At 33.0% G+C, this 25671-nt stretch overlaps 1 protein-coding gene across 2 annotated transcripts in view; it reads left to right on the plus strand.

Annotated features, from left to right (window-relative positions):
• NFAT5 (nuclear factor of activated T cells 5) overlaps positions 1–25671 on the plus strand; it is a 140516-nt gene that overhangs the window by 80713 nt on the left and 34132 nt on the right. The window contains exons 2-6 of one of the 2 annotated variants that reach the window (XM_023738413.1): positions 9849–9910; positions 10360–10918; positions 16498–16690; positions 18923–19113; positions 20584–20756. In XM_023738413.1, coding sequence (XP_023594181.1) covers positions 10389–10918; positions 16498–16690; positions 18923–19113; positions 20584–20756 — 1087 coding nt within the window. In that variant the 5' untranslated portion in view covers positions 9849–9910; positions 10360–10388. The remainder of the gene's footprint in view (positions 1–9848; positions 9911–10359; positions 10919–16497; positions 16691–18922; positions 19114–20583; positions 20757–25671) is intronic. The other variant, XM_023738414.1, reaches the window with a different exon arrangement.

Consider the following 25671-nt stretch of genomic DNA (forward strand, 5'->3'; position numbering starts at 1 on the left):
TGGTTGAGGGCAGGAAGACTTCAAACGTGGCAAAGAAATTTATCAGCCCTGCTTACTGTTCATGTGTTGCCAGACATTTTCTAACAGATTCTGTGGATTTAATTGTGAATTAGTGAACTTATTTAGTAATCAAATTTATAAGATGACCTGGTTTCACTTTATAGTCAGTGGGTTCTAAAGTGGCCCTGAATATTTTTTCTGGAATTTAAAGTTTAAAAATTGTATGACATCTTGAAATACAAAAGAAATAAAATATTTTTATAAAAAATTTCACTTTAAATCCACAGGAAGAAATTGACTAACTGATTTCTTTAGTATCTTTTGAGGTTATTTAAAGACATGTTGAATCTGTATAGAACTAAAAGTCTGTTTCTTCTGTGCTTTTTAGCATCTGTTGACAGTAGCTCCAGTTCCTTTTAAAGGCTGAAAGAATGTAGCTAGGTTTGGAAAAAGAACAATACTCCCTTTTAAATAATACTAAACTAAATCTCGGAAGTTCTTATATATAAATATTGAAAGGTCTTGAATTTGGGTCACTAATGCCATGTGAGTTTCTCCCTCCTCTCATATATTTGAGAAAATCCTCTCCTGATAAATTAGATTAAAAGCTATGAGTTGAAAAATCATGAAAATAAGAAATTTGACCAAAGGAAGCATTCTGAATTGCAAAGATAGAAGTAAAAAATTCTTATTAGATCTTGAAATTATTGACATTGTAAAGATGATAGAGTAGAAAGGTGACTTTGACAGTTTTCTTATATTCATACACGGAACGTTTCTATGATCTAAAACCAAGTCTTTTGTAATTTTTTTTTTAACATAAATTTTCTTTTAGTAACCAGCATAGTTTGTTCTGAGATTCTAATGTCTTATTGTTAGGATAGAGGCTTTATTGTATACCATTATAGATAAAAGAGTTTAAATTATAGACTAATTATTGTAGGGAGATGAGTTAGTATATATCATTACAGTCAAATTTTTGATTTGGCATATTAATATCTGACATAAGAGAGATTTGGAGTATATTACCAGTTTCTCAGTGTTTTCATGGCGAAAAGACTAGATGTCTAAGAAAAGGAACATTAATTTAGACTTCTGTGAGTGTTTTTTGATCTATAACATTTGCTGTTTAAATATGAAATGCATAAAAATGATGACTCTTGATGTAGTTAATTCTTCAGAATTTTGAAGGAGCCGGATTGGCTGCTGTCAGGTATGAGGGCCTGGTGGAAACAGACTTCTAGTTCTGCCATAAAGGTTTGTGTTTCATGAGTTCTAAATCAATTTAAAATCTAGAGGCTGGGCATATGGGTGTTCATGGACATTCTTTGTTATTTAATTATTAAAAATGTGTTCTCAGATTCACCAATCTAGATTTTTTTTATCTTATATATTACTGATTAATGAGTAAATATGCTGCTAATCCACAACCCAGAATATTAGGTAAAAGAGTGTCTCTTCAGCCTTTTTTGTACCCATCGCTGTGACTTAATGGCACCTAACAATAGCAACAACACTGTTCACACTTTTAACACATTCCTGTCAATAGTCTCTTTTTATCCTGAGTCTAGGATAGGAGATGGGGTAGGGAGGGCTTACTTCTGCTCAACTCCTCCCCTATCCATGGGGCCAAGTGTCAGAATCTGGGAGGAGGTATAGTTGAGAATCAACAGCCTGAAATTTGTATTCCTCCCCATTTTCAAGACTTCTGTTTTTGTCTCAGTGGAAAGGTAATTATCATTTGAGGTTCAATATGCAAATAAATACTTTAGAAATACAGAATTTCTGAACAGTATTGTAGGTTGTCAGTAGATAATACAGAGGCCGTTTCCTAAAACAAAAAAGTTATCCAAATGAATTGGTATTTATCCAAACTAACTGGTATTTTTTATCAAAATAAGGAATTGATCAAGATGAAATGGGAATCATGATAAGTTTCTTTTTATTTTTTGGTGAATCCATAGTATAGGTTATAAAGAACTAAAATGTAGGTATTATTCAGAGAACTAAAACCAAACGTTACTAGAATTTGGGGCTTTTGAAGAGAGGTATGGCAGATATTTTTTTTAGAACAGCCATACTGAGATACTATTCACATGAAAAACAGTCAGGTATTCTTTTTAATCTAATTATATCACAAATGGTTAAGCATTCCAGTACTAGCCAAAAGGTTGGCGATTCGAACCCACCCAGAGGTGCCTTGGAAGATAGGCCTGGCAGTCTGCTTCTTCAGGGTCACAGTCTTGAAAACTCTATGGAGCAGTTCTACTCTGTACACATGGGGTTGCCATGAGTTGGAATAAACTCCACAGCAACTAACAACATATGTTTATAGTTTTTATCTTTAGGTTTACTTAATTTATTTAAAATAGGAAGCTTATCACAGAAGTGAAGAATAAACTTTAATCTTCATTTTAAAAAATCAAATTATTTTCTCAATTCATCCTAGACTTTTTTGTCTTTGTTTCAGGAGATGACATTATGTTTATTAATTTATATAAAAATATATTTTGGTAAGGGGACTGTTTCAAGCAAAAATCTCCTCAATAGTTTCTTTAAAATTTTATTCTAATTTTTGAGCTAAACAATGAATTGATGAAACTATTGATTTTATAATTCAGCCAGAGAATCTTAACTCTTCTAAAAATAAACCAAACTAATACAGTTGCCATCAAGTTGATTTGACTCATGGCGACTCCATGTATTTCAGACTAGAACTGCAGAGTTTTCAATGGCTGTGACCTTTCAGAAGAAGATCTCCAGAGCTTTCTTTGGAGGTGCCTCTGGGTGAATTTGAACTGCCAACCTTTCAGTTAGTAGCCAAGCGCTTAATAATTTACACCACCCAGGGACTCCCTTCTAAGAATAGCTAGTTAGTAATACCTTTTCTTATTTTCATAAAATTGTTATTTTACTTTCAGTAATCATATATGGTTGTTGTTATTGTGTGCCATCCAGTCCATTCCGACTCATAGTGACCCTGTAGGACAAAGTAGACCTGCCCCAAATGATTTCCTAGGCTGTAATCTTTATGGGAGTAGATCACCAGGTCTTTTCTCCCATGGAGTGGCTGGTAGTTTTGAACCACTGACCTTTCAGCTAGCACCTGCAAGCACTTAACTATTGCACCTTAACTATTGCACTTAACTATTGCACTAGGGCTCCTTCCAATTCTACATTAATACACTTATAAAAAGAACCCTGGTAGTGCAGTGGTTAAGTGCTCAGCTGCTAACCAAAAGGTGGACGGTTCAAATCCACCCAGCAGCTTTGAGGGTGATAGAACTGGCGATCTGCTTCCATAAAGATTACGGCCAAGAAGACCCTGTGGGGACAGTTCTACTTTGTCACATGGGGTTGCTGTGAGTCAAAATCAACTCAATAGCACCCAACAACAACGCTTTTCAGAAGTAAAATATTCTCAGTGCACTAATACTCTGTAGCAATTTTTATCACATACAGATACGAAAAAAACCAGTTGCTGTTGAGTCGATCCCAACTCATGGCGATCCCATGTGTGTCAGAGTAGAACTGCAATACATAGGGTTTTTAATGACTGATTTTTTAGAAGTAGATTGCCACACCTTTCTTTCATGGTGCCTCTGGGTAGACTTGAACTGCCAACCTTTTGGTTAGCAGCCGAGCGTGTTAACCATTTGCACCACCCAGGGACTAAACCAGTTGCCATGGAGTCAGTTCTAACTCATGGTGACCACATGTGTGTCAGAGTGGAACTGTGCTCCATAGGGTTTTCAATGACTGATTTTTTGGAAGTAGATTGCCTGGCCTTTCTTCTGAGGCACTTCTGAGTGATAGTGAATTGATCTCAGTTGTTCCATATGGCCGTTTCCACTTTTCCTAGAAAACTGGACTACTTCTAGAAGGAATCAGATTCTAGTTCCAAACATGTTGCAAATGAGTTTAAAAACCTCTACCACTCCTTTGGTCTTTTATTCAGAAAATTGTGTAGTAAATCTAAATATGTACACATATCTATATTATAGTATTTGTTTATGCTAAAGTCTACATTATTAGAATAAAAAGTAGAGTCAAACTTAGGCAATAAATGTCAATTCAGAAACAGCTGCTAATTCAGTGATACTTAAATAGCTGGATGATACAAAGCATCTTTCTTTTCCAATAAGAAAGAATTTAAAAACGAAATTATTTAACATACAGCTAGTATATGTACTTAGATGCTTTGGGTTGACTAGGAAAAAGACATATTTAAGACATTGCTCTATGTGTCAGAATACATAAATTTTGTAAGCATTTTATTTGTCAGGAAATATTTAATAATTTTATGAGTATATTATTAATGATACTCTGACAAGGTAAGAATTATTATTTTAGGAAATTTCAGATTAAAAACTGGAGAGTAATTATTTTATAGTGTTAGAACTCTAAATGGCAATTTGATGGGCTGGGGAAGAAAAAGATGGCCTCCAATAGATCAGTAACAAATGTTTCAGTTTCAGTGATAGTGCCAATCACTTTTTAAGAAGAGACTTTAGGATCAGACATTTTATACACAATAGCATATCTCATTTAAAGTTATAAGTTGGTAACTTTCTAAGGGTAGAATGAGGAAGGGAGTTGGCCTGAGAGTTGAAAATATTCTTTTGCTGCTAAAATGTAGATATTCCTTACAGCTTCAGTGTATTGGTCAGGACATGTCCTGTTCTACTCTGTAAGGGAGTTTGGTAAGGGTACAGCCTAAAGGCACCTGAAAAAGGAGATCATTCTGGTTTATGGATTAGATCGCACTAGTAAACAGGAGAACAAATTGGTGAATATGAGGTAACAAATTTTGGATAAGAAATTTCCCTACATGCATTTATTTGGGTATTAACAATTTAATTTTTTAAAGTTGTTTTGAAACATTACCTATTGTAGCATGTAAACTTACGTTGGGTGGGGAAAGTACAAATGGGAAATTGAAACTGTTTTAAACATGTAAATTTAATGATCAACCCTACATTTTTTTGTTTTGTTTTTTATAAAGTAATCTGGAATGCTTATTTTATATGCTGGGATGCTAGTTGTTTTTTCTATTAATACACTTAACTTGCATTCTAGCTTCGCCATTCAGAGACAGGCATCGTGTGGTGGGTTGTGTGACAGTGTCTGTCAATAGTGAAGACAAATAGTGCCAGAGACACTTAACCCATCCAATCTCACCCAGGGTATAGGTCGGTCTCATTTTCAGACTTCTTCATAAGTCTCTTTCTTTCTTTCTTTTTTTGTTTCTAAATAGTGGAATGATACTGATTGAAAGTAAACCCTTTTGTAAAGTTTTATACTTTACATTAATATTATAAGAAGAAGAAGAAGAAAAGTAGAAAACCAAGGTTGGCATGTAAGGTGTTGACAAAGCAGGTTTGCAGCCACTTTGTGTGTTCTTGATATTTCAGTCCTTTGGCAACGTGAATGTTGGCCTTATAATTTTTTCCTTTGAATATCTCTCTGCTTTGATCTGAAAATACGTCCTTGTATCTGGTGACTTTTATCAAACAAGATGTTTAGATTTGAAATCATTGTTGCCAGGAAAAAAAAAAAAATGTAATACATAAAAAGAATCATTAAAGTTGAACAATATGTGTTTTAGACCAGAAATTGTTTCCAAACATCTTGTGTTTTTTTTTATGATTATTTTCTGAATAGTCAATAGTTCACTCCTTGTCCGTTCCACTATTGGTTCACTTAACACACTTGCAAAATTTTATTTAATGGAATTTTTAGGAAACAACTAATTGTGCACTGATGTTATTATAAATTATATGTGCCTATTTAAATGCAAGGGATCAGATTTTGACTTTGGAAGCCTAGTTAAATGTCATTTAATCAATGAAAGGTGTTTGTTTATTTTAAGGACTTTAAAGGATAATTCTTATTTCAAGGCTTTCTATAAGAAGTTTGGTTAAGTTCCATATATAGTAGCATCTTTTTTAATGATATTTTACATACTAAAATGTTACGGTAGTTAAAATAATTTCTAGTTGACAAGTCTAGAACTAATAGTTCTTAACTTTAAAATATAGTTTAAGTGAGAGATACATAAAATCTACATTGGTTTCTATATGCAGTACCACTTAAAGTCAATTTTCAGCCTTTTTATCAAATTAATAATACTTCCAAGTTCTGGCATATCCATGTATTCCATGTAGATACTATCTGCCACTCTTTTTATCCCAGCTGCTTTGAATGTTTATTGTAGACATTAATTAATAATTTGATCAGTTTTCAGAAGAAGTCATGTATACAGTTCAGGTTCACAATTATTGTTAGCATTTGGTCTGATAATTGGCTACTGCCAATAGTAGAATTATTAGACTTGGATATAGGACACTATAGGCAATGATGCTTCCCTTTACTTACAAATTCTAGAATTAATCTATTCTTTTGAGGTTGTACGTTTCCATTAGTCAGTTGTAGAATTGTCTATCAGTTTTCCCTTTGGTTCATTGTGTTCTCTGCAGTCAAAGAAAATGCTATGGAAAAATAAAATTCTTCATGCAAATTTGACTCATTTCAACGATAAGAAAAATAAATAAAAATGTATTTGCATGTGGCTTAGATAAGGGGATAATTTTAAGAAAAAGGGTTTAACTTTCAACTTTATAAAGAATTGGTGAGAGATTTAAGGAACAAATAAAAGTACATAAATACATCATAACTATTCTGCCCGGTGAGAAAATAAGTCATTGAAATATTTTTACGTTGGAGTGGCTTTATTTTTAATATGCAACAATTATAGTCCCTGAATTCCTAACAAATAAAAATGGAGACTCAACCAAAGAAAAAAGGGGAGGTCATTAACATTTTGTTTGCAAGTATGTATAAATAAAAAAGTATAGATGGGGCAAGATTGCATTAACAGTTCTATAGAATGTCAGTTAAGTTGTTTCATGATATTTTATTTAATGATATAGTGACTGAAAGGTCTTTATAGATATATTTAATACATTTAAATTGCTCCCAAGAGTATTCTTTAGTGTTCTTCTGGAAACGCTTGGAAATGACAAATTAGTATTCAGAAATCTAAAATGTTGATGTTATTTTTACATATTTTAATGCAATAATAGTAAGTTTTTTTATTCTTAGTACATTTATGAATTAATGTACAAGTAGGTAATTTGGCTTATTTATAGTTTTAAGAAAGAAAGTTATTAGAGCACTCTTTGTAGAAATATCGAATAATTACCTCTAAACCCTTAGTAATTTTTCTGTATTAGTTAATGCTGTCATGGTAATATGTATTTTAAGCATTTTGAGTAAATCGTTTTTTTAAAAAACAGAAACAAAACCTGATGTGTCCATTATGGACACATTAATATATTGATTTGTCAATTTAATTTTAATTTGACATACATATGAAATTTTGGCTTCTCATAAATCAATTTAATTAAAAAATTGAATTTTTACTACCTCAAGGTACTATGGTAGGTGCTGGGAGGGTCTAAGATGAGAAAGGTACACTGTCTATGTTCTCAAGGGACCCACAGTTTTTATTTGCCACTTCACCATCTCACCTGGCATTATTGATGTACTTAGGTGAGCTCTTGCTAACCAGAATGTAGCAGCATTATGTGAAAGAGTTTTTACACTATTATCATCAGAGCAACAATGATACCATTTTAAAGAGTTTTATGGTTTAACAAAGATTATCTCATTTGTTTCAGTTTTAAAATGAGTAGAGCCTTTGTAATTTAAGGATAAATGCAGATAGTCTTAAAAAATACTATGTCTCAAAGGATGCTTACTGCTGTCTTCTGACGGTTTAAGTTTTATAATTTTATGCTAATGAACTTTTTTATTTAATAAGTATATCCAGGAAACTGCAGGTAAAATACAGTAATTGTGTGTTAGGTATCCAAGAAGAATGTATAGAATATCTTAATTTATGTAGGGTATGATATCACAGTTTGGCATACCTGTCCCAGAACAGACATTTATGTATGATGATTATATCAACTGGGTTTTATAATGATGAATGTTTTTGATAAGATTTGCAAGATAAAATTGTATTTACTTCAAAGAGCAATGCTAGGTTGTATCTTGCATATTAAATTTATAAATACCACATAACCTGCTTTTGAGTTCATGGTTGCTTTTCACTGGTACATTTCATCTGTCATGGACAGGGATACCTGAGATGTTCATATTCTGCATTCTCATGTGCATGATACTTAGATTCAAAGTGGGGGAAAGTTGCTTTTTAGAAATACAAGTTCACAGCATTCATGCTGCATGCTTTGTGTGTTACACTGCAAATATTGCATGCTGCACACTTGTATTTCTCTGAAAATGAAGACCATAGACTCATACACACAAAAATTTAATTTTTTCCAATAGTTGGAACAGATGGAGAAATGTTAGACATATACCTTTTCTATTTTTTCTAAAATGAATTCCATAGTATTTTTCAAAAAACAAGAAAAAAACTTTGTTTAAACCCAAAGTGGCTACAAATCAGCTCCTAAACTGTCACTGACATTAGCATCTAGATTTTGTAGTTTTTACAAATCTTTTAAAATATTATTTACTAAGAAAACATTGCATTAATGCATGATACAAAATTGATAAATTTTTCTTTAAATTGGAATGCAGTTTAAAGTGACTGAATTTTCCAATTTCAGCTACTGCATTTGAGAAGGATACAAACTGGAAAATGGAACTGGTATCATCTAATTAATTGTTCTAGGTTCTTTGACTTATGGGTAGTTGGAAGAAAATCTTTATGTGGCATTATGTAGATCACCTTATCGATGCCTAATATTAATTACTGTGCTCTTCAACCTTGACAGCAATTAAAAATTATGGGTGAGTGTAGTTCTTTCAAATAATTTAAGTGTTTTGATACATTTTTTCTCTATTAAAAAATAGATCTTTGGCTCTTGACTTTTGATTATGTAAATATTGACATTCTGACATTTTACTCTTTACATTATTATTGATTTGAATGTTGCAATTCCAATAATTGCAAATCAGTTATAAGTTTTTTTCATATAACTTTAAAACAGTGGCATACTTGGCTATGGATAAAATTTAGTTTCAGATCTTTTAGTCTGTCACATGTTATCTATTTTTATTTTGTGTGTGTGTGATTATAAACCTTTCCATCTCTTATGTACAAGATATAATGATATTTCTAAAAATTGAGGATTGAGGGCTTCCAGCCATAGCAAGAGTAGTGTGCCTCTGAAGTTATGCTGTTAAGGTCTAAAGTAGTAGTATTTTCAGTTGCCACACATTTTTAAAAGATCTACTTAAATCTTTTTTTTAAAGGCATAATAGATTCAATAAATTGTTTTATAAAAATCCATTTTATAGGAACTAATTCTAGTGCTCTCCAGAGATTTTCCTACTTAACTCATTTTTGTTCAGTTTCAGCCAATAAAGTTTACTGTTTCTCTTTATTAGGAAATTCCCATAATAGTCAAAATCAAGTAGGCCCTTTAAAGAGAGAGGAAATGGACAGTGGTAACCAATTGCTGAGTATATAATCAAGTATTTTTAAGAGAAATCCATCCAGGAATTAGTCCTTACTCTCCCATAAAAGATGGATTTATTTATTTCGGAGCTCATGTTTTTAAACTGCCACTTCCAACTTCTGGAGACCCTCAGTGGTTAACTTGCTTATCTTCTACAGCCCAGCATGTTCCAGAACAAATCCTTTTCACCTTTGTCTCCTAGATTTTACAACCCATCATAGTGACGGTACCAGTTCCATTTTGCCTCCAATTCAGTTGTTTATATATTTTTTCTATTTATTTCTCATTTTATAATTGATATCTGGAATAATCAGCAGCTCTTTTCTCATTTATTTTCTCATATTTTTATTCCAGGATTTGCCTCTGAAGCAGGGAGTGTCTGCATTAAAAATGACCTGTAGTTCTCTGCTTCATAGGTTAGAAACTTATTTTAATATTTTGTGGCTAAGCACAGTCCCACTTTTTCAAATTCTGTATAATGAATTATTTAATTGGCATTGAATGTGGACCACAAGCATATATTTCATATTGGGGTTTTCTGTATTACTTTAAATGATTAAAATTCAACAGATCATCCAGCTGAGGCAATAAAAACTTTATTCTTGCTTTACAGCTTAAGACAAACTAGATTTTAAAAATCTATCGATTATAACACAAGTAAAATAATGCTATTTGGGCATTTTTAAAAATTGCATTTCTTAGGCCTTATATTACTTAAAGCATTTATATTCTAAAACTTAACCAAATTCCAACTATTCATTTTGGGGAAAAACAATCAGCTCACAAATCACATTTTCAATGGGACTGCTAGCCAACATAGGTGAAAACATGTATAGTGTATTTACTCTTGAATTATACACTGCAGATGCTTCTTCAGCTCCTTCCTCTTCCTCCATGGGCGGTGCTTGCAGCTCCTTTACCACCTCTTCCAGCCCTACCATTTATTCTACCTCAGTCACCGACAGCAAGGCTATGCAAGTGGAGAGCTGCTCCTCAGCCGTGGGGGTAAGTAACAGAGGGGTAAGTGAAAAGCAGTTAACCAGTAACACAGTCCAGCAGCATCCATCAACACCGAAGAGGCACACAGTCTTGTACATCTCACCACCACCTGAGGACTTGCTGGATAACAGTCGGATGTCCTGCCAGGATGAGGGGTGTGGATTGGAATCTGAGCAGAGCTGCAGTATGTGGATGGAGGAATCCCCCTCCAACTTCAGTAACATGAGCACCAGTTCCTACAATGATAACACTGAGGTACCTCGTAAATCACGAAAACGAAATCCAAAGCAGAGGCCGGGGGTCAAACGACGAGATTGTGAAGAATCTAATATGGATATATTTGATGCCGACAGTGCCAAAGCACCTCACTATGTGCTTTCTCAGCTTACCACGGACAGCAAAGGCAACTCAAAAGCTGGAAATGGGTTGGTATTCACATTTTTTAAAGTTCTATCACCATTATGCAAAGCAAAAAATAAATCATTCCCAGCTTAATTGCTCAGCTCAAGTTTTCATATAAAGCAAAGATGCTAGTTTTCATTGAAAATACATGAAAAATTTTAACTTAAAATTAACACATTTTATTAGAGAAAAATGAATATCAATAGCTTTCAGCAATAGGTATCTTATTAGTATGGTTAGGTAGTAGAAAATGAAAATCTGTTTTGAAATAACTTTTCAAAAGGATTTATATTTTAAAAGCATTTAAAAATATTTTTACTACTAGAAATAACTAGCAATGTAATAGTTAACAGTTAAAATAACTTAGAATGTTCATACAGAGCTAGATTGTGTTCTCTTTCATATTTTTTATCTCACTCTCTTGCTCAGTCTATTTTCATTTTAGTGAGGATTTTTAGACTTTGTTTTTTCTCTTTATTTGATAAAAACAAGAGAAAACTAATTTGGTGATTTGGTTCTTATGGATTATATTCATGTGTTTTTAGCTTTTTTCTCTGATACATTGTGCTGAATCAGAGTTTAGAAGAATAATAAATATATTGCTCAATTTTTTTCTTCTGTGATTCTGAATGACTTATTTAGAGGGTAGTGGAACAGGATCAAATAACACATTTGAGTATCTTATCTTTGCCGCTACTCACCAAACGTATCTCAATAGCTGTATTACAGAATATTCACTGCTATAGTACAGAATATTACGGCTAATTTTTTTTTAACATAAATTTTTGTTTTTATTGTACTTTAGATGATGGTTTATAGAACAGATAGTTTCTCATGAAACAGTCAGTACACATATTGTTTTATGACATTGATTAACAACCCCACGACATGTCAACACTCTCCCTTCTCGACCTTGGAGGACTTTTTTTTTTTTTTTAGTGAAAATATACATAGCCAAAGTTATACTGTTTGAAAAGTTTTTACATGTACAATTCAGTGACATCGATGACATTCTTCTAGTTGTGCTGCTGTTCTCACTGTCATTTTCCAAATTATTCCATCACCATTATCTTCAACTCACTGCCCCATAGGCTTCTCATCAAACCTTTTGAGTTGCTGTTGTCAGTTTGATCTCACATAGATAATTTTTTTTTTTTTTTTTGTACCTTAGATGAACGTTTACAGAACAAATAGTTTTTCATTAAACAGTACACATATTGCCCTATGACAATGGTTAACAACCCCATGACATGTGAGCACTGTTTCTTCTCAACCTTGGGTTCCCTATCTGCCTTCTAGTCCTTGTCCCTGGACTTCTGTGCCTCATTAGTCCTGTTCTGTTACATGGGGCTGTCCAATCCCCGGCTGAATGGTGAACCTCAGAAGTGACTTCACCACTGAGCTAAAAGGGTGTCTAGGGGCCATACTCTTGGGGTTTCTCCAGTCTCTTTCAGGCCAGTAAATCTGGTCTTTTTATGTGAATTAGAATTTTGTTCTACATCCTTCTCCAGCTCTGTCCAGGACCCTCTAGTATGGCTTATTTTTAACTTGTAATTCCGTTAGTGCTTTTATTGTAATATTTAATTGCTAAACTTTTTTTTTTTTTGGTTAGATGTTTCCTACAGTATATTCAACATAGTTTGGTAAAATTTAACTCGCTAGATTTTGAGAGATTACTTTTTTGAGAAGCAGGATATGGTCCTTTAGTTGATCACAGGATCTCCTACAATTTCAGGTTGTCATGAAAGGTAATTGAGAAGCTTCCTACTGGTTTCCTACTTAATGACATCGTTGATATCTTTTAAGTTAAAAATCTGGTTGAGTAATCTTAGAGAATATTCTTAATATAGATTAAATGTATCTTTAAATATTCCCTCACTACATTTTGAAAGTAATATCTATTGTGTAAGCGATACCTATTCTGTACTACTTTCTTGCATGCTCTCATTTAAAATGCCTTTAAGGTGATGTAGTTAAATACAGTTGCACTAGAATAAGGTTCTGAAATGTAATGAATACCATAGGGAAAACACAAAGTGAATACTGAAGTAATTGTGACTAGTAGCACAGATTTAAAACACTCACGTATATCATTAAATACACGTATGTGTTTACTTGAACTTCAGTAGAGAAAGTCTTATAATATTTCAGAAGAGAGATTTTTATTTTTGTATTGAAGTAGGTGTTAAAGGGTCAAATGAAGAGCAAATGAAATTTTTACTTACGGATATGCAACACATATGATTTGCAGTTACTAATTAAAGAGATACCTTTAGTTACTAATTAGAGATTGCTGCTTCTGCTTTTACATGATATATATCGTACACACACACATATCTTAGAAATGATTTGAGATTACTTGGGGAAGGTATGACATTTATCAAGGTAAAATCTCTCCTGAAATAATTCATGGAGCAAAAATTCCATCAAGCAGCAAGAAACAGGCCTAACTTTTTAGGTAATAGAAAATATTTGACACTAGTATATGAAAATTGTGGAAGAGGTTTAGATTTTTATTTTTATACAAGCAGTATATATCAAGGAAAGGGTGAAACCATATGTAAACATACAGAGAAACAGACCTCAAAAACAATTATTCAGAGCATCTCAAACTAAAATGCTATACTCTTCAACAATGAGAAAGATGTTAGAAACATGAAATTTAAATATATTTTGAGAGATAAAAGGTATACAGCCTTGGATCTGCTGTTCCATAAATTTATCATTTATATAATGCTAATTATTTAGACGATGCATTTTCAAATATGTTGTATAGCAGTTTATTGATACTAAAGATACCATGTAGAAATTATGCCAGCCTATGGGTAGCATAGCGTTTTTATATAACCAGAATGTTAGAGCTTATTAAGAAAATAAAACCATTTAAAAAAAAAAAGCTCAGTATTTAAACATTCCTAGACATATCATTCTTAAATTTTTCAACTAAATGTCCTGAGGATCAGCAGTTCATGTCTCTTCTGGATATTCCTAGAAGCAAGGATATGATGTCATCTGAATATGAAACCTATTTTAGGCATTTTATAGTGAGAATTATTTTGTGACATAGACAACCAAAAGGATTATGCAACACAAAGGAAATAGAATGTTATTTTCAGACTTCTGAATATACCAAGATAGTAGAGTTTCTTTTTAGGTGGCATCCAAAAGTAAAATCCCATACAGTTACTGCAACTTTCTTGTTTTATCGTGAGCCATCAGACCTTAAAAATTAGTCATTTGAATGACTGCTTTTCAAAGAATTTGTTGATATTTTCATTGTTTTACGTGTCTGTATATTAAATCTGTATTCCATTTTTACACTTAAACTTGAAGAGTAGAGATAGTCTTAAGGGCTTTTAAAACTATCATTAGGCTATTCTTCTTTAAGCCATAATGTCTGTACTTTGTCAATTCAGTCTTCATCCCAAGTGAGATATTTTACCAGAATAATACGCATTTTCATTTATTTACCCTCATAAATGTTAGCTTGTCTAGCATAAGTCAATATAAAAACCTTATCTTGCCAAATTAATTGATATGCTATACAAATTTTCTTTATATTTCAAATTAAAGTTTTCCCTTCCTATTATAAAATTAATACATATTAATTATAGACATATGGAAAATACAGAAATAGAATAAAAAACCCATAATTTAGTCACTCAATACAATTGCTATTACTGTTTTGCTCTATTTTAGTCTTTCTACGCGTACTTGGGGGATGCTTTTACATAGTTTCAATAAACAAATATTTTTGCTTTGATTTTAAAACAAGTATCAAACAGTATTGTTACAGAATCTCATCTGTAGGAACTGACACTGTATTCAGACCAAATGTTTGAATTCCCACCCAGATTGATGAAAATAAATATAGGGTTTATTGCCCAGTGTTTCAGCTTCTACATGATACTTTTGTTTGTAGAATTTATTCTTTCAGGGCCTTGTAAATGATTTACACAGGTAATCTTTGACTTAATTATGTCCACTTTACATGAATGGCGTTTCCTGTTGAGTTAGGACCTGATCTTTCTCATCTTACTATTATAGAAGCTCCTTTTTTCTTTCTTACCTCTGCTTTTCCTTCTTTGTTTCTTCCCATTTATCTTTATCAACAAACATTTCTTCAGCACCTGTTATGTTTTAGGAACTCTATAAGGTTCAGGGAATATGAGGATAATTAAACGTATTATTTGCCTTTAAAACTCGTCCTGTAATCTAGTCAGTCTTACTATATTCCAGGGCCAGTTCCATCCTTCTTTCTTCTTCTGCCTCTTTCCTAAGTGGCTCCCCTAGGGAATCTAGATTTTTCTGACTGGCTATGTGTCTAGCCATGGAGTTGAACCCAAGTCCTTAGTTCCATTGAGGACACTGCCTTCTCTTTCTTTGTTCTTGATGACTGAGGCAAGAACTTGGTTGGAGGTAGAGAAATAAACATTGGAACTGGGTTTAAGGCTGCTTAGCCACCATTGCCCCTCTGTGTTTGAAATCATAATACTCCTCTTGATAGCTGGTTGCTTTTGAAGATTTTGTCCACAGTCATCTCTTGGCTCCTGGATCTTCAATGTGGGTCAAAACATTGGACCAGGACAGTCATACAGAATGCATTATGTAGGTCTTGACTCTGTTTTTAAATGTACATGAATAGTTTTAAATCTGTTTCATGTTGTTCAAATGAAAAGCTAATTAACAGTATTGTTTTCTACTTATTTTTATGACATATTTTCAGTGCTTCAGCTCTTTTACAGATTAGATGTACTGGCCTGAAGTCCTAACCGCCATTTGAAATATTGTTTTTCTTTGAACATGCATTCCACATAGCAAACACATGATAAACATATCAAGTTTACAAACACAGTTTTAAAAAATAAGTTAGATTGTCTATGCTGTAAAGTCCACATGATAGAATTTTTATATGTTGAGAACTTTAGCATAATTGCTTCTTTAGTTCAGGATTAATTATTTAATCACAAATAAAAATACTCTGAAAAAAATCACGCTTCTGTGCAAGACTGTTTAAAGTTAACTTCCCAATAAAAATTGAATGAATGATTTTTATTATAATTTTCTCAGTTTGATTTACTTAATAGACTGATGTCCAAAAGAACATGCTATCCGCACCTTCAGATAGTTTTGTTCAGGCGTTTTTTTTGCTACTCTCACTTCTTCTGTTTTGTCAGTCCAGTTAGAAAACAATAGTTAATCCTGTAACTTTATATAACACTCACATATACATGGAATTTTTAAAGTTTATTTTGACTGAAGTGCAGTGTGAAAGGTTATAGTGACGTTAGCTATTCTCTTTCCTGTTATTCCCAGTTTATTGCATTCGGTCTTCCTCTCTTCCTCCTACTGCACAAATGCGTTGCTTCTCTTCCCTGTCCAACTTTCTTTTATTTTTACATCATTGAGTTAAATTTTGTTACAAAATTTTAAGAGACTTTGCTTATGGGATGTATGTTTTCTCAGACTGTATTTTATTATGTCAGAAGCTAAGCAGTTATTCTTAGTGTTATTGCTTTTTCTGTTTCTTTTTTTTAATCTTAGATGACTTCTGTAGAAAACTCTTTTTGATATTTTCTCCATGTGTGCTTTGGCTTCTCAGAACATTGGAAAACCAAAAAGGAGCTGGAGTAAAGAAGAGCCCTATGTTGTGTGGACAATATCCTGTTAAAAGTGAGGGCAAGGAGCTGAAGATAGTTGTACAACCTGAGACCCAGCACCGAGCTCGGTACCTAACTGAGGGTAGCCGTGGCTCTGTAAAAGATAGAACACAGCAAGGCTTTCCTACAGTAAAGGTACTTATTTTATTTAGCAATATATGCAAGATTTTCTCCAGTTATTAGTTATTTTGCCCTTAGCAGAAGCTGCCTAGAACAGGTGGGTATAATTACTAGCTGTATATCAGAAAGTAAAGTATAAGTCAGACTGTACCATAAGCCAAGTATTGTTACTTTTATATCATTAAAATTTTAGTTTAAATGAAAGGAGAGATGAAAATTGTGTTGTGTTAAGTAAACTATCCGGAAATCATGAATTTACCTTCCTCTTATATTTTGACATTGATAGTGACCATACTAGATTCTTCTCAAACTTTACATTTAAGAAGTAATTTAAAATGAATTTAAAGAAATGTAGTAGAATTTATTAACGACTTGGAAAATAAGGTTTTTGAGATGACTAAAGTAATGAGTTGACTCCATGACAATGGGTTTGGTTTGGTTTGGTTTAAAGTAATCAGAATTATTCAACTCAGATAGATAACTTAAGTCTTCAGTTTAAGAAATAGGATATTTAGTTTTTATCTTTTCAGAACTCAGACTAAAAGAAAAAAGGGTCTTAGGTTTCAGCACCTGCGATATGTTGTTACAAAAATATTTTTCTTTCAGGACAAAAAAAATGAGGGAGGGGGATATTTAACAAGTGTCCCTACCCCTTATAAAACACTAAACAGGAGTTTTGGCTAGCCACATGGTAGAGTCTTATTAAATGTGGTTTAGTTCCTGTAAATGTGTTAGTTGAACAGTGTTTCAAATTTGGAGTAGAGTTGGCTTGCCTTTCATTTTATACTTGAATGAAACAACAGTTCAAACTTGGAATCAAGAAACTTGCCCATGACCATTTATAAGATTGGTTCATAGTCACATACACCATACTATTCTTAACCCTCTTTACTACCCATCATCCCAACCCATCCCCAATCCTCCAAACCCAGGACAAGTAACAGGCAAGTGAGAAATTTAAGTTACACTTTGTGTAAATATTTATCTAGCCAGACATTTTGATAGTTTGGTCAATATTTTTAACTGATTGCCCTGCCTTTAAGTTATGCTTTGTACTTGTCTGGTATGTAATATTGTTAGATTAATTGCCTAACTATGATAGACAATGAATTGACTGACCCTATCAAATTTATTCATTCATTCAACAAATACTACACTCTTCTGTGTGCCAGGCCTGTTCTGGGTATTGCTGACTAACGGATGTCAAAAGAGCTATCCCTCTGGGTAGATGGCTAATTTGCCTGTGCCTCTTTTCCTCATTATGTCTCATTTCACTGAGATACAGTTATACTGGGATATAAAAGATGTGTGAGTTTTTTAAAGCACTTCGGTGTTCATTGTACAACTCATTTTGTGACTTTCTGCATTCTACATTAGCAGCTTCAGTGTTTGTCTTAACTATAAACCTGATCAAGAGTCAGCATTGGAAACATTTCTTCCCAAATGCTATTTAAATATTTATTTATTCTTCAGCATAGAAATTATAATTTAATTTATGAAGGATTGCTAGAGATCTGTAATGATTTATAAATCCTGGTTTGCAATAGCAGTTTTTCAGACCATAGTGGTTTGGCCCAGGATTTCATGATGTTATATGTATGTGTCTAGTCGATGAAAGTGAGCTCCATTTCCCCATTATTTATTTAACTGCACCTCAAATACTTTTTTACTCAAATAGCTTTAATAGAGTAAAAATTTAGTATATGTACTCTTATTTGGTGATGAAAATGATGCCACTAACATAGTTTAGTGAGTTTTCCCATTAGTGGTGGTAGTAGGTCTTGAGTCACCCGCTTGCTTCTTTGGTTGCCCCAGTAGCTTGCACATTTCATAACGATCAGAATTAGAAATGCATCATGGAAATCAAAACCGCTGATTATCCTTAGCATCATAGTAAATACATGTACATGGATCAGAGCAAGCATATTTGTTGTCATAAATTTATAAATACCTAAAGGACTCTGTGCTTATTCTGATCTGGTTGTACAAATAAACTACAAATGATATTTATCATCTAATATCTAAATTTTTAATTAAAATATGATTATTGCAGAATTAAAACTTAGGGTTTTCTGCAGAAACTTAGCTCTCCTTTATGAAACTGTTTTACCTCTATTTTTCTTGAAAATTTAAATTATTTTAGTATTGTAATGCTAGTTTCAAATATATAACTTGATCTTAAATATTTTACAAGTAGATTATTTGAAAGACTAATTAGTGTTTCTGCTGCATGTTATCTGATTACAGCTGGAAGGCCATAATGAACCAGTAGTGTTGCAAGTGTTTGTGGGTAACGACTCTGGTCGAGTGAAACCACATGGATTTTATCAGGCCTGCAGGGTAACTGGGAGAAATACAACTCCCTGCAAAGAAGTGGACATTGAAGGCACTACTGTTATAGAAGTTGGCCTTGATCCTAGCAACAACATGACACTGGCGTAAGTATTTAGTGAGAATTTTTTCGTTATGTATTACACTTTTGCAGTAGGCAGAAAAAAATTTTAGTTTCTAGTGTATGGAAGAAGATTTTGAGCATTCTATTAATGTTTTAAACATTACAAATAAAAAATACAGATTTCTGCAGAATGGTAATGGATTAAAATGATCTCTTATGGCCTTTTGTTAGAGAATTCCCATCGGATGGAATGTTAGCTTTTTGGAAAATTAAATACTCATTTATTGAGATTTATATTAACATTGAAACTAAAAATTATTAACAGTTTGATTTGCTTTCCTAAATTCTTCTTTCTTAATGTTTTCATTATAAACTGTTCAACAGAGACCATGAAGCAGCTTGTCCTGTCTTGATGTGAAAAGCATATTGCTGGTCTAAATTCACCTTCTGTTTTTATTTTCCTACGTTTTAAAAAAATATATCCTGGGACTATGTATTTTCCATCTTACACATTTTCACTGCCTGAAAAATACTAGAAGTATTAATTATTTTCTTTAAGTCTTTTTGAAAGATCTTTAATCCTAAAGCTGTACCATAATAGCAGCAAATATACTGATATGGGGTAGACCTAAGTTATTTATGTTGGATTGCTGCTAAAAACTTTTCTCTACTTCATTTTCAGCTTCCTTTTGAAAGCCATTTTGAATAGATTGGTAAGAGGTTAATTAGAAAAGAGAAATTTTGAAAACTATTTAGTAAAAGTTTTTTTCCAGACTTAGCTTGTAACTTTTGAAAGTTGTAAAAATAAATGTATATATTAGGAGAGGACCAAAAAAACCAGATTGTTGCCATTGAGTCGATTTCGACTCATAGTGACCCTTTAGGACAGAGTAGAACTGCCCCAGGTACAAATAGTACTTTATCTATTATAAAGAATTTGAAAATACAGAATAATAAAAATATAAAATACACCCCTCAAAACCCAACTTCCCAGAAATAACCATTATTTTGATGTTTATCTTTCCAACCGTTTTTCTAACAAAATTAAGATAATGCTATACCCACTGTAACCTGCTTTTCACTTAACATATCATGATCATTTTCCCATATCATTAAATGTTATACTTTTTAATGACAAGTAGTCCTTCCTTTTTGGACAGTTAGTGACTTTTTTACAAAGCAAAATCCATAACCTGTATTTTAGTAGCTGAATTAGCTGCAAAAAGAGTCTAAATTTTTTTTTTTTTTAAACTGGAAAAAGGTATCTCTTGTAAGCTGTTACTTATGTTCAGATTTTAAAATAGCAATTTTACTTCTTTACTATTTCTTCCATTATTATAAAGGAAAAGTTGACAAGAATTTATCCTTTTGTACCTTTTGAATTTGGAACCTTACGACTGTATTATGTATTTAAAAAATTAATAAATAAGCAAATTAAAAAAATAAATTGAGAATTTTATATTATTTATACAACAGAAAATATCAGTTAATAAATACATTTATTTCTTTTTAGGGTGGACTGTGTAGGGATATTGAAATTAAGGAATGCTGATGTTGAAGCCAGAATAGGAATTGCTGGTTCCAAGAAAAAAAGCACTCGTGCCAGATTGGTTTTCCGAGTTAATATCACAAGGAAAGATGGCTCCACTTTGACGCTACAAACACCCTCTTCTCCAATTTTGTGTAGTAAGTAAGAAAATATGAAGCTATTAAATATATGGAGATTTTACTGGAGATCATTATGCTGAGTGAATTTAGTCAGTCACAGAAGGACAAATATTGTATAAGACCACTATTATAAGAACTCAAGGAAAGGTTTAAACACAGAAGAAAACATTCTTTGATGGTTACGAGTGTGGGGAGGGAGGATGAGGGTTATTTACTAACTAGATAGTAGGTCAGAGTTATCTTAGGTGAAGGGAAGGACAGCACACACTACAGGGCAAGTAAGCACAACTGGACTAAACCAAAGCTAAGAAGTTTCCTGAATACATTCAAACACTTTGAGGGACAGTGTAGCAGGGGTAGGGGTCTGGGGACCATGCCTTCAGGGGACATCTGGGTCAGTTGGCATAACAGCTTATTAAGAAGATGTTCTGCATCCTGCTTTGGTGAGTGGCATCTGAGGTCTTAAAAGTTTGCAGGCAGCCATCTAAGATGCATCAGTTGGTGCCAGCCACCTGGAATAAAGAAGAATGAAGAACACCAAAGACACCAGAAGAACTAGATGGTGCCCGGCTACCACCAATGACGGCCCTGACAGGGAACACAACAGAGAGCCCCGGATGGAGCAGGAGAAAGGTGGGGTGCAGAACTCAAATTCTCGTAAGAAGACCAGACTTAATGATCTGACTGAGACTGGAGGAACCCCGGAAAGCATGGCCCCTGGATTCTCTGTCAGCCCAGAACTAAAACAGTTTCCGAGGCTAACTCTTCAGACAGGGTATTGGACTGGACTGTGAGACATAAAGTGATACTCGTGAGGAGTGGGCCTCTTAGCTCAAGTAGATACAAGAGACTAAAGGGGCAGCTTCTGTCCAGAGGTGACTTGGGAATGCAGAGAGGGTTAGGAGCTGGTTGAATGGACATGGGGAATCGGGTGGAAAGGAGGAGTGTGCTGTAACAGTATGGGGAGAGCAGGTAGGGTCCCATAACAATGTATGTATAAATTTTTGTATGGGGAAAAATAATAAATATATGGAGATTTTAAAAATTTTCTGTTAATCTTTTAGACATTTTTAAATTTCATATGTTTCACAAACTCCAGCTTGTGATCATGCAAAATTTGAAATATTTTAAAAGCTGGGGTCAGATTTTCTAGACTAGAAAAGATATGTAAGTAACATTTTGTAAATTGCAAAGCCAAAGAATTTTTCCGACATCTTCATCACATGGTAAATTGCTGTCATCCTCTTTTTTGTCTAGGACATAGAGATAGAGTAAGGTAAGCAGAACTTTGTAAAGACACACAGCATGTTAGAAGTTGGAGTTCTGATTATAAATTATAGTATTATAGTAAAGTGTTGGAAAGTAGGAAATGAAATTCTCATTGCTAACTTTGTCAAAGAAAGAAAATAGTTTTTTTTTTTTCAGTCATGTTGTATGTGCTACACCATATACTCTAGCTTCTCTCTAATGATTATTATTACAAGTAATATGGAAAATTTTCTCCTTTATATATCACTTACGAAAATTTTCATCAAGGATTATTTTCTTTGGCATTGTTTCTTTGTGATTTTATACCTAATTCAGAAGCACAAAAGAGAAATGTTCATTCAGTTGAGTTTTCTGTTGGGTTGCTATGGTTTTTATTACCTTGCTACCTCTAGTATAGTTACAGAGCCTTTTGTTACGCAGTTGTCAAAGTATTCATCTTTTGTAAATCTTCTTTTTCTCTTTCTTTTGATTCAGTTCAAAAATTACCACAGCCATTCTTTTGCTCAGCACATACCCTAATTTTAAAAAGAAAGTATTAGAAATATCTTTGTAATTTAGGAGAGCTCAGTTGGATTTCTCAATTTTTAATTATTATGTAAAGTTTGTCTCAATACTAGTATTTCCTTGGGTTATTGCCTGGGAATATTTAACTATAAATAGGCTATTTTTAAAGTTTATAGAGTCCATTCTATTGCATTCAGGTAGGGACAGAATAAACAATCCATAAATAGTTTATTGCATTGTAAAACTTTTCTAATTGGGGTGCACCATTTCTAAATTTACTGTAATTCATGATTTGCCCAACTTGAATATTATTAGAATAAAGTTCCAGCTTTAGTGGAGCATATACAGTTCTTCTTTTACATAATCTAATACTCTCAGCATGACTATAGCCAATTCTGAAGGCCAGAGCCAGGGAGTGGGAAATTGTTGCCTATTTTATTTAATAGTTTGTTCCTTCCTTCATTAGTTTGTTCATTCATTTTTTCCTTTCCTATTTCACTGAGGTATTGTTAAAGTATGAATATATCCAACTAAAGATGGTGGAAAATACAAAAGAAATAGAAAACATGATTTTCTGAAAATTTTCCTCTGTAATTATTATCATTATAAATTGTTAATTATTGTCATTATTGATAATATATGTCTACATTGCAAAAGATTACCTGGGTTGGATCTGGTAGCCCTAAGAAGCAACAGAAATCATATTTAGAGAACTGTTTCCTTTACCCAGAAGATCTATTTTCTGTAATTTAGACTTTTCAATAAATTTAGAAAGTAGCTCTTAATTTATATTAGGAGATTTTACTGAATATCTAGGTTGTCCCTTCTGTTTCCTTATGTAGATACTGTTTATCTTGGAGTTGTATATATTTTTATTCCTTTATTTGACTAGTTGACATTTACCTTGCCATTTGCTTAGAGAAACTGGATCAAATAAACCTGGGCAGTACCTGCTTTTAAAGAAAAGGACACCTTTGCAGTGATGGTTCCTATGCCTCCTTTAAAAGTGAAAATGCTAGAATAAGAATTAATTTGTAAATAAGTTTATATGATAAAGAATTTTCATATTTGTCTTATTGTTACTTATTTTCATAGAATTTCATGTAAAATGAATTTTTTCTTAAAACATTGTGTAATTAGTTCAAAATATTTCTAATAGTAATTGCTATGAATATCAATTAGATCTAATCATTCGTTTAGAAAAGAGTCTAAGCCTCTTGATCTGCACACTCCTAATGGGTTAATGATTTTATTTTTTTAAATCCGTCATTCCATATTTGAAATGTAATTTTACTTGATCTTTATGACTTTTCAGTAAATACACCTAATGCTCACTTATCAACTATCTCATTATCTGATATTTTGCATTTACAACAGTAGTAAAAAATCCGTTAACTGACTATTTTTCACATTGCCAATGTATGGCTGGGAGTAGTGAATGCCGAGGTTTGAGGTCTGAGTAATGCTGGCTATGATGGTTAAGATTATGTGTCAACTTGGCTAGGCCATGATTCCCAGTGGTTTGGCAGTTATGTAATGATGTAATTTGGCAGCTATGTGAAGATATAATTTGACAGTTATGTAATGATGTGTAGTCATTCTCCATTTTGTGATCTTATGTAGTTGTCCATTTTTACGTAATGCTAATTTTCACATAATGAGCTGGTCTTTGGAATTTAATCATGTCAGTAAGTGAGGAGTGGGTGTATCCTGTTCAGAGATCTGTAGCTTGTTTAGATAGTTTTATTTTTTACTTAACTGGCAACAAACAAAATGAAAATTTTTGAAGTTTTTTTTTTGGTACATAAAGGAATTTTTTTTGCTTAAATGTTCAACTAGATGAACAGGGAAAGGGATTTTAATATTAGCTTAACAGTAATACTTTATCTCTGTATTGTACTCTATAGTTTGTAAAGTGCTTTCATGTATTTTGAGGTCTTATGATGTTAATAAATAAATGTTCCCTTTGAAATAGAGTTAGACACATAGGAGTTAGAGAAATTGAGATGAAAATACCAGCTTTACTACTGATAAAATTGTTCGAGAATAGGGCTGGCTTCTTAAGTCCTGAACTAGACACACCTGTTGATCTTACCGCCTGAATGCGAACAGAATAAAATGTATAGGTAGGCAGATAACGTGGAGGGGTCGGGGCGGGAGAGAGGGCTGAACTAATCATGCCCTGGCCCTCCTTCCGAATCCACATTGTATAAGTCCCTCCTTCTGTCTAGTTAGTATTGCTCTAATGGAGTTTCCCACTAATAATGCAAACATTATCCCATTTGGTCCTGACAACTGTGTAATGTTAGTAGAATAGAGATGCTTAGCTTCACTTTTTATATAATCGGAGAGGGAGGAAATCTTTTTTATTCAAGATACCTGCTTTTTTTTGTCCATTGTTCTGAGCTGGTGTGTACTATAGAATATAGGAAGGATTTTATTTTGATTGAATGAAACATAATAGTGGGATATAGATCTTAAGTCATATAGCTTACAGTTTATTAGGAGAATGTCTTAGTCATCTAGTGCTGCTATAACAGAAATACCACAAGTGGGTTCTCTCACAGTCTAGTGGGCTAGAAGTCCAAATTCAGGGCATCAGCTCCAGAGGAAGACTTTCTCTCTGCCGGCTCTGGAGGAAGGTCCTTGTCATCAGTCTTCCCCTGTTTTAAATTTAGATAACAATCAGGCTCATGCTTTCTGTCCCACAGAAGATAGTTTCTTTTCTTTTTTTTTTTTCCTTTTATAACAAGTTTATTGAGATTATAATTCACATACCATAAAATTCAGCTTTTTAAAAGTTACTAATCTTTGGTTTTTAGTATATTCACAAAGTTGTGCAACTATCACCATTATCTAATTTTAGAACATTTTCATCATCACCCCAAAAAGAAACCACATACCCATTAGCAGTCACTCTCCATTTCTCCATCACCCCATTTCCTGGTAGCCACTAATCTACTTTCTGTCTCTATGGATTTTCCTATTCTGGACATTACATATAAATCAAATCATACAATATGGCCTTTTTGTGCCGGGCTTCTTTTATGTAGCAGAATGTTTTCAGGGTTCATCTTTATTGTAACATGTATCAGTACTCCACTGTTTTTTTATGGTCAAATATATTCCATTATATGGATATACCATATTTTGTTTATCC

This window comes from Trichechus manatus, unplaced genomic scaffold (genome assembly GCF_000243295.1).
Source record: "Trichechus manatus latirostris isolate Lorelei unplaced genomic scaffold, TriManLat1.0 scaffold00116, whole genome shotgun sequence".
NCBI classification, from domain to species: Eukaryota; Metazoa; Chordata; class Mammalia; order Sirenia; family Trichechidae; genus Trichechus; species Trichechus manatus.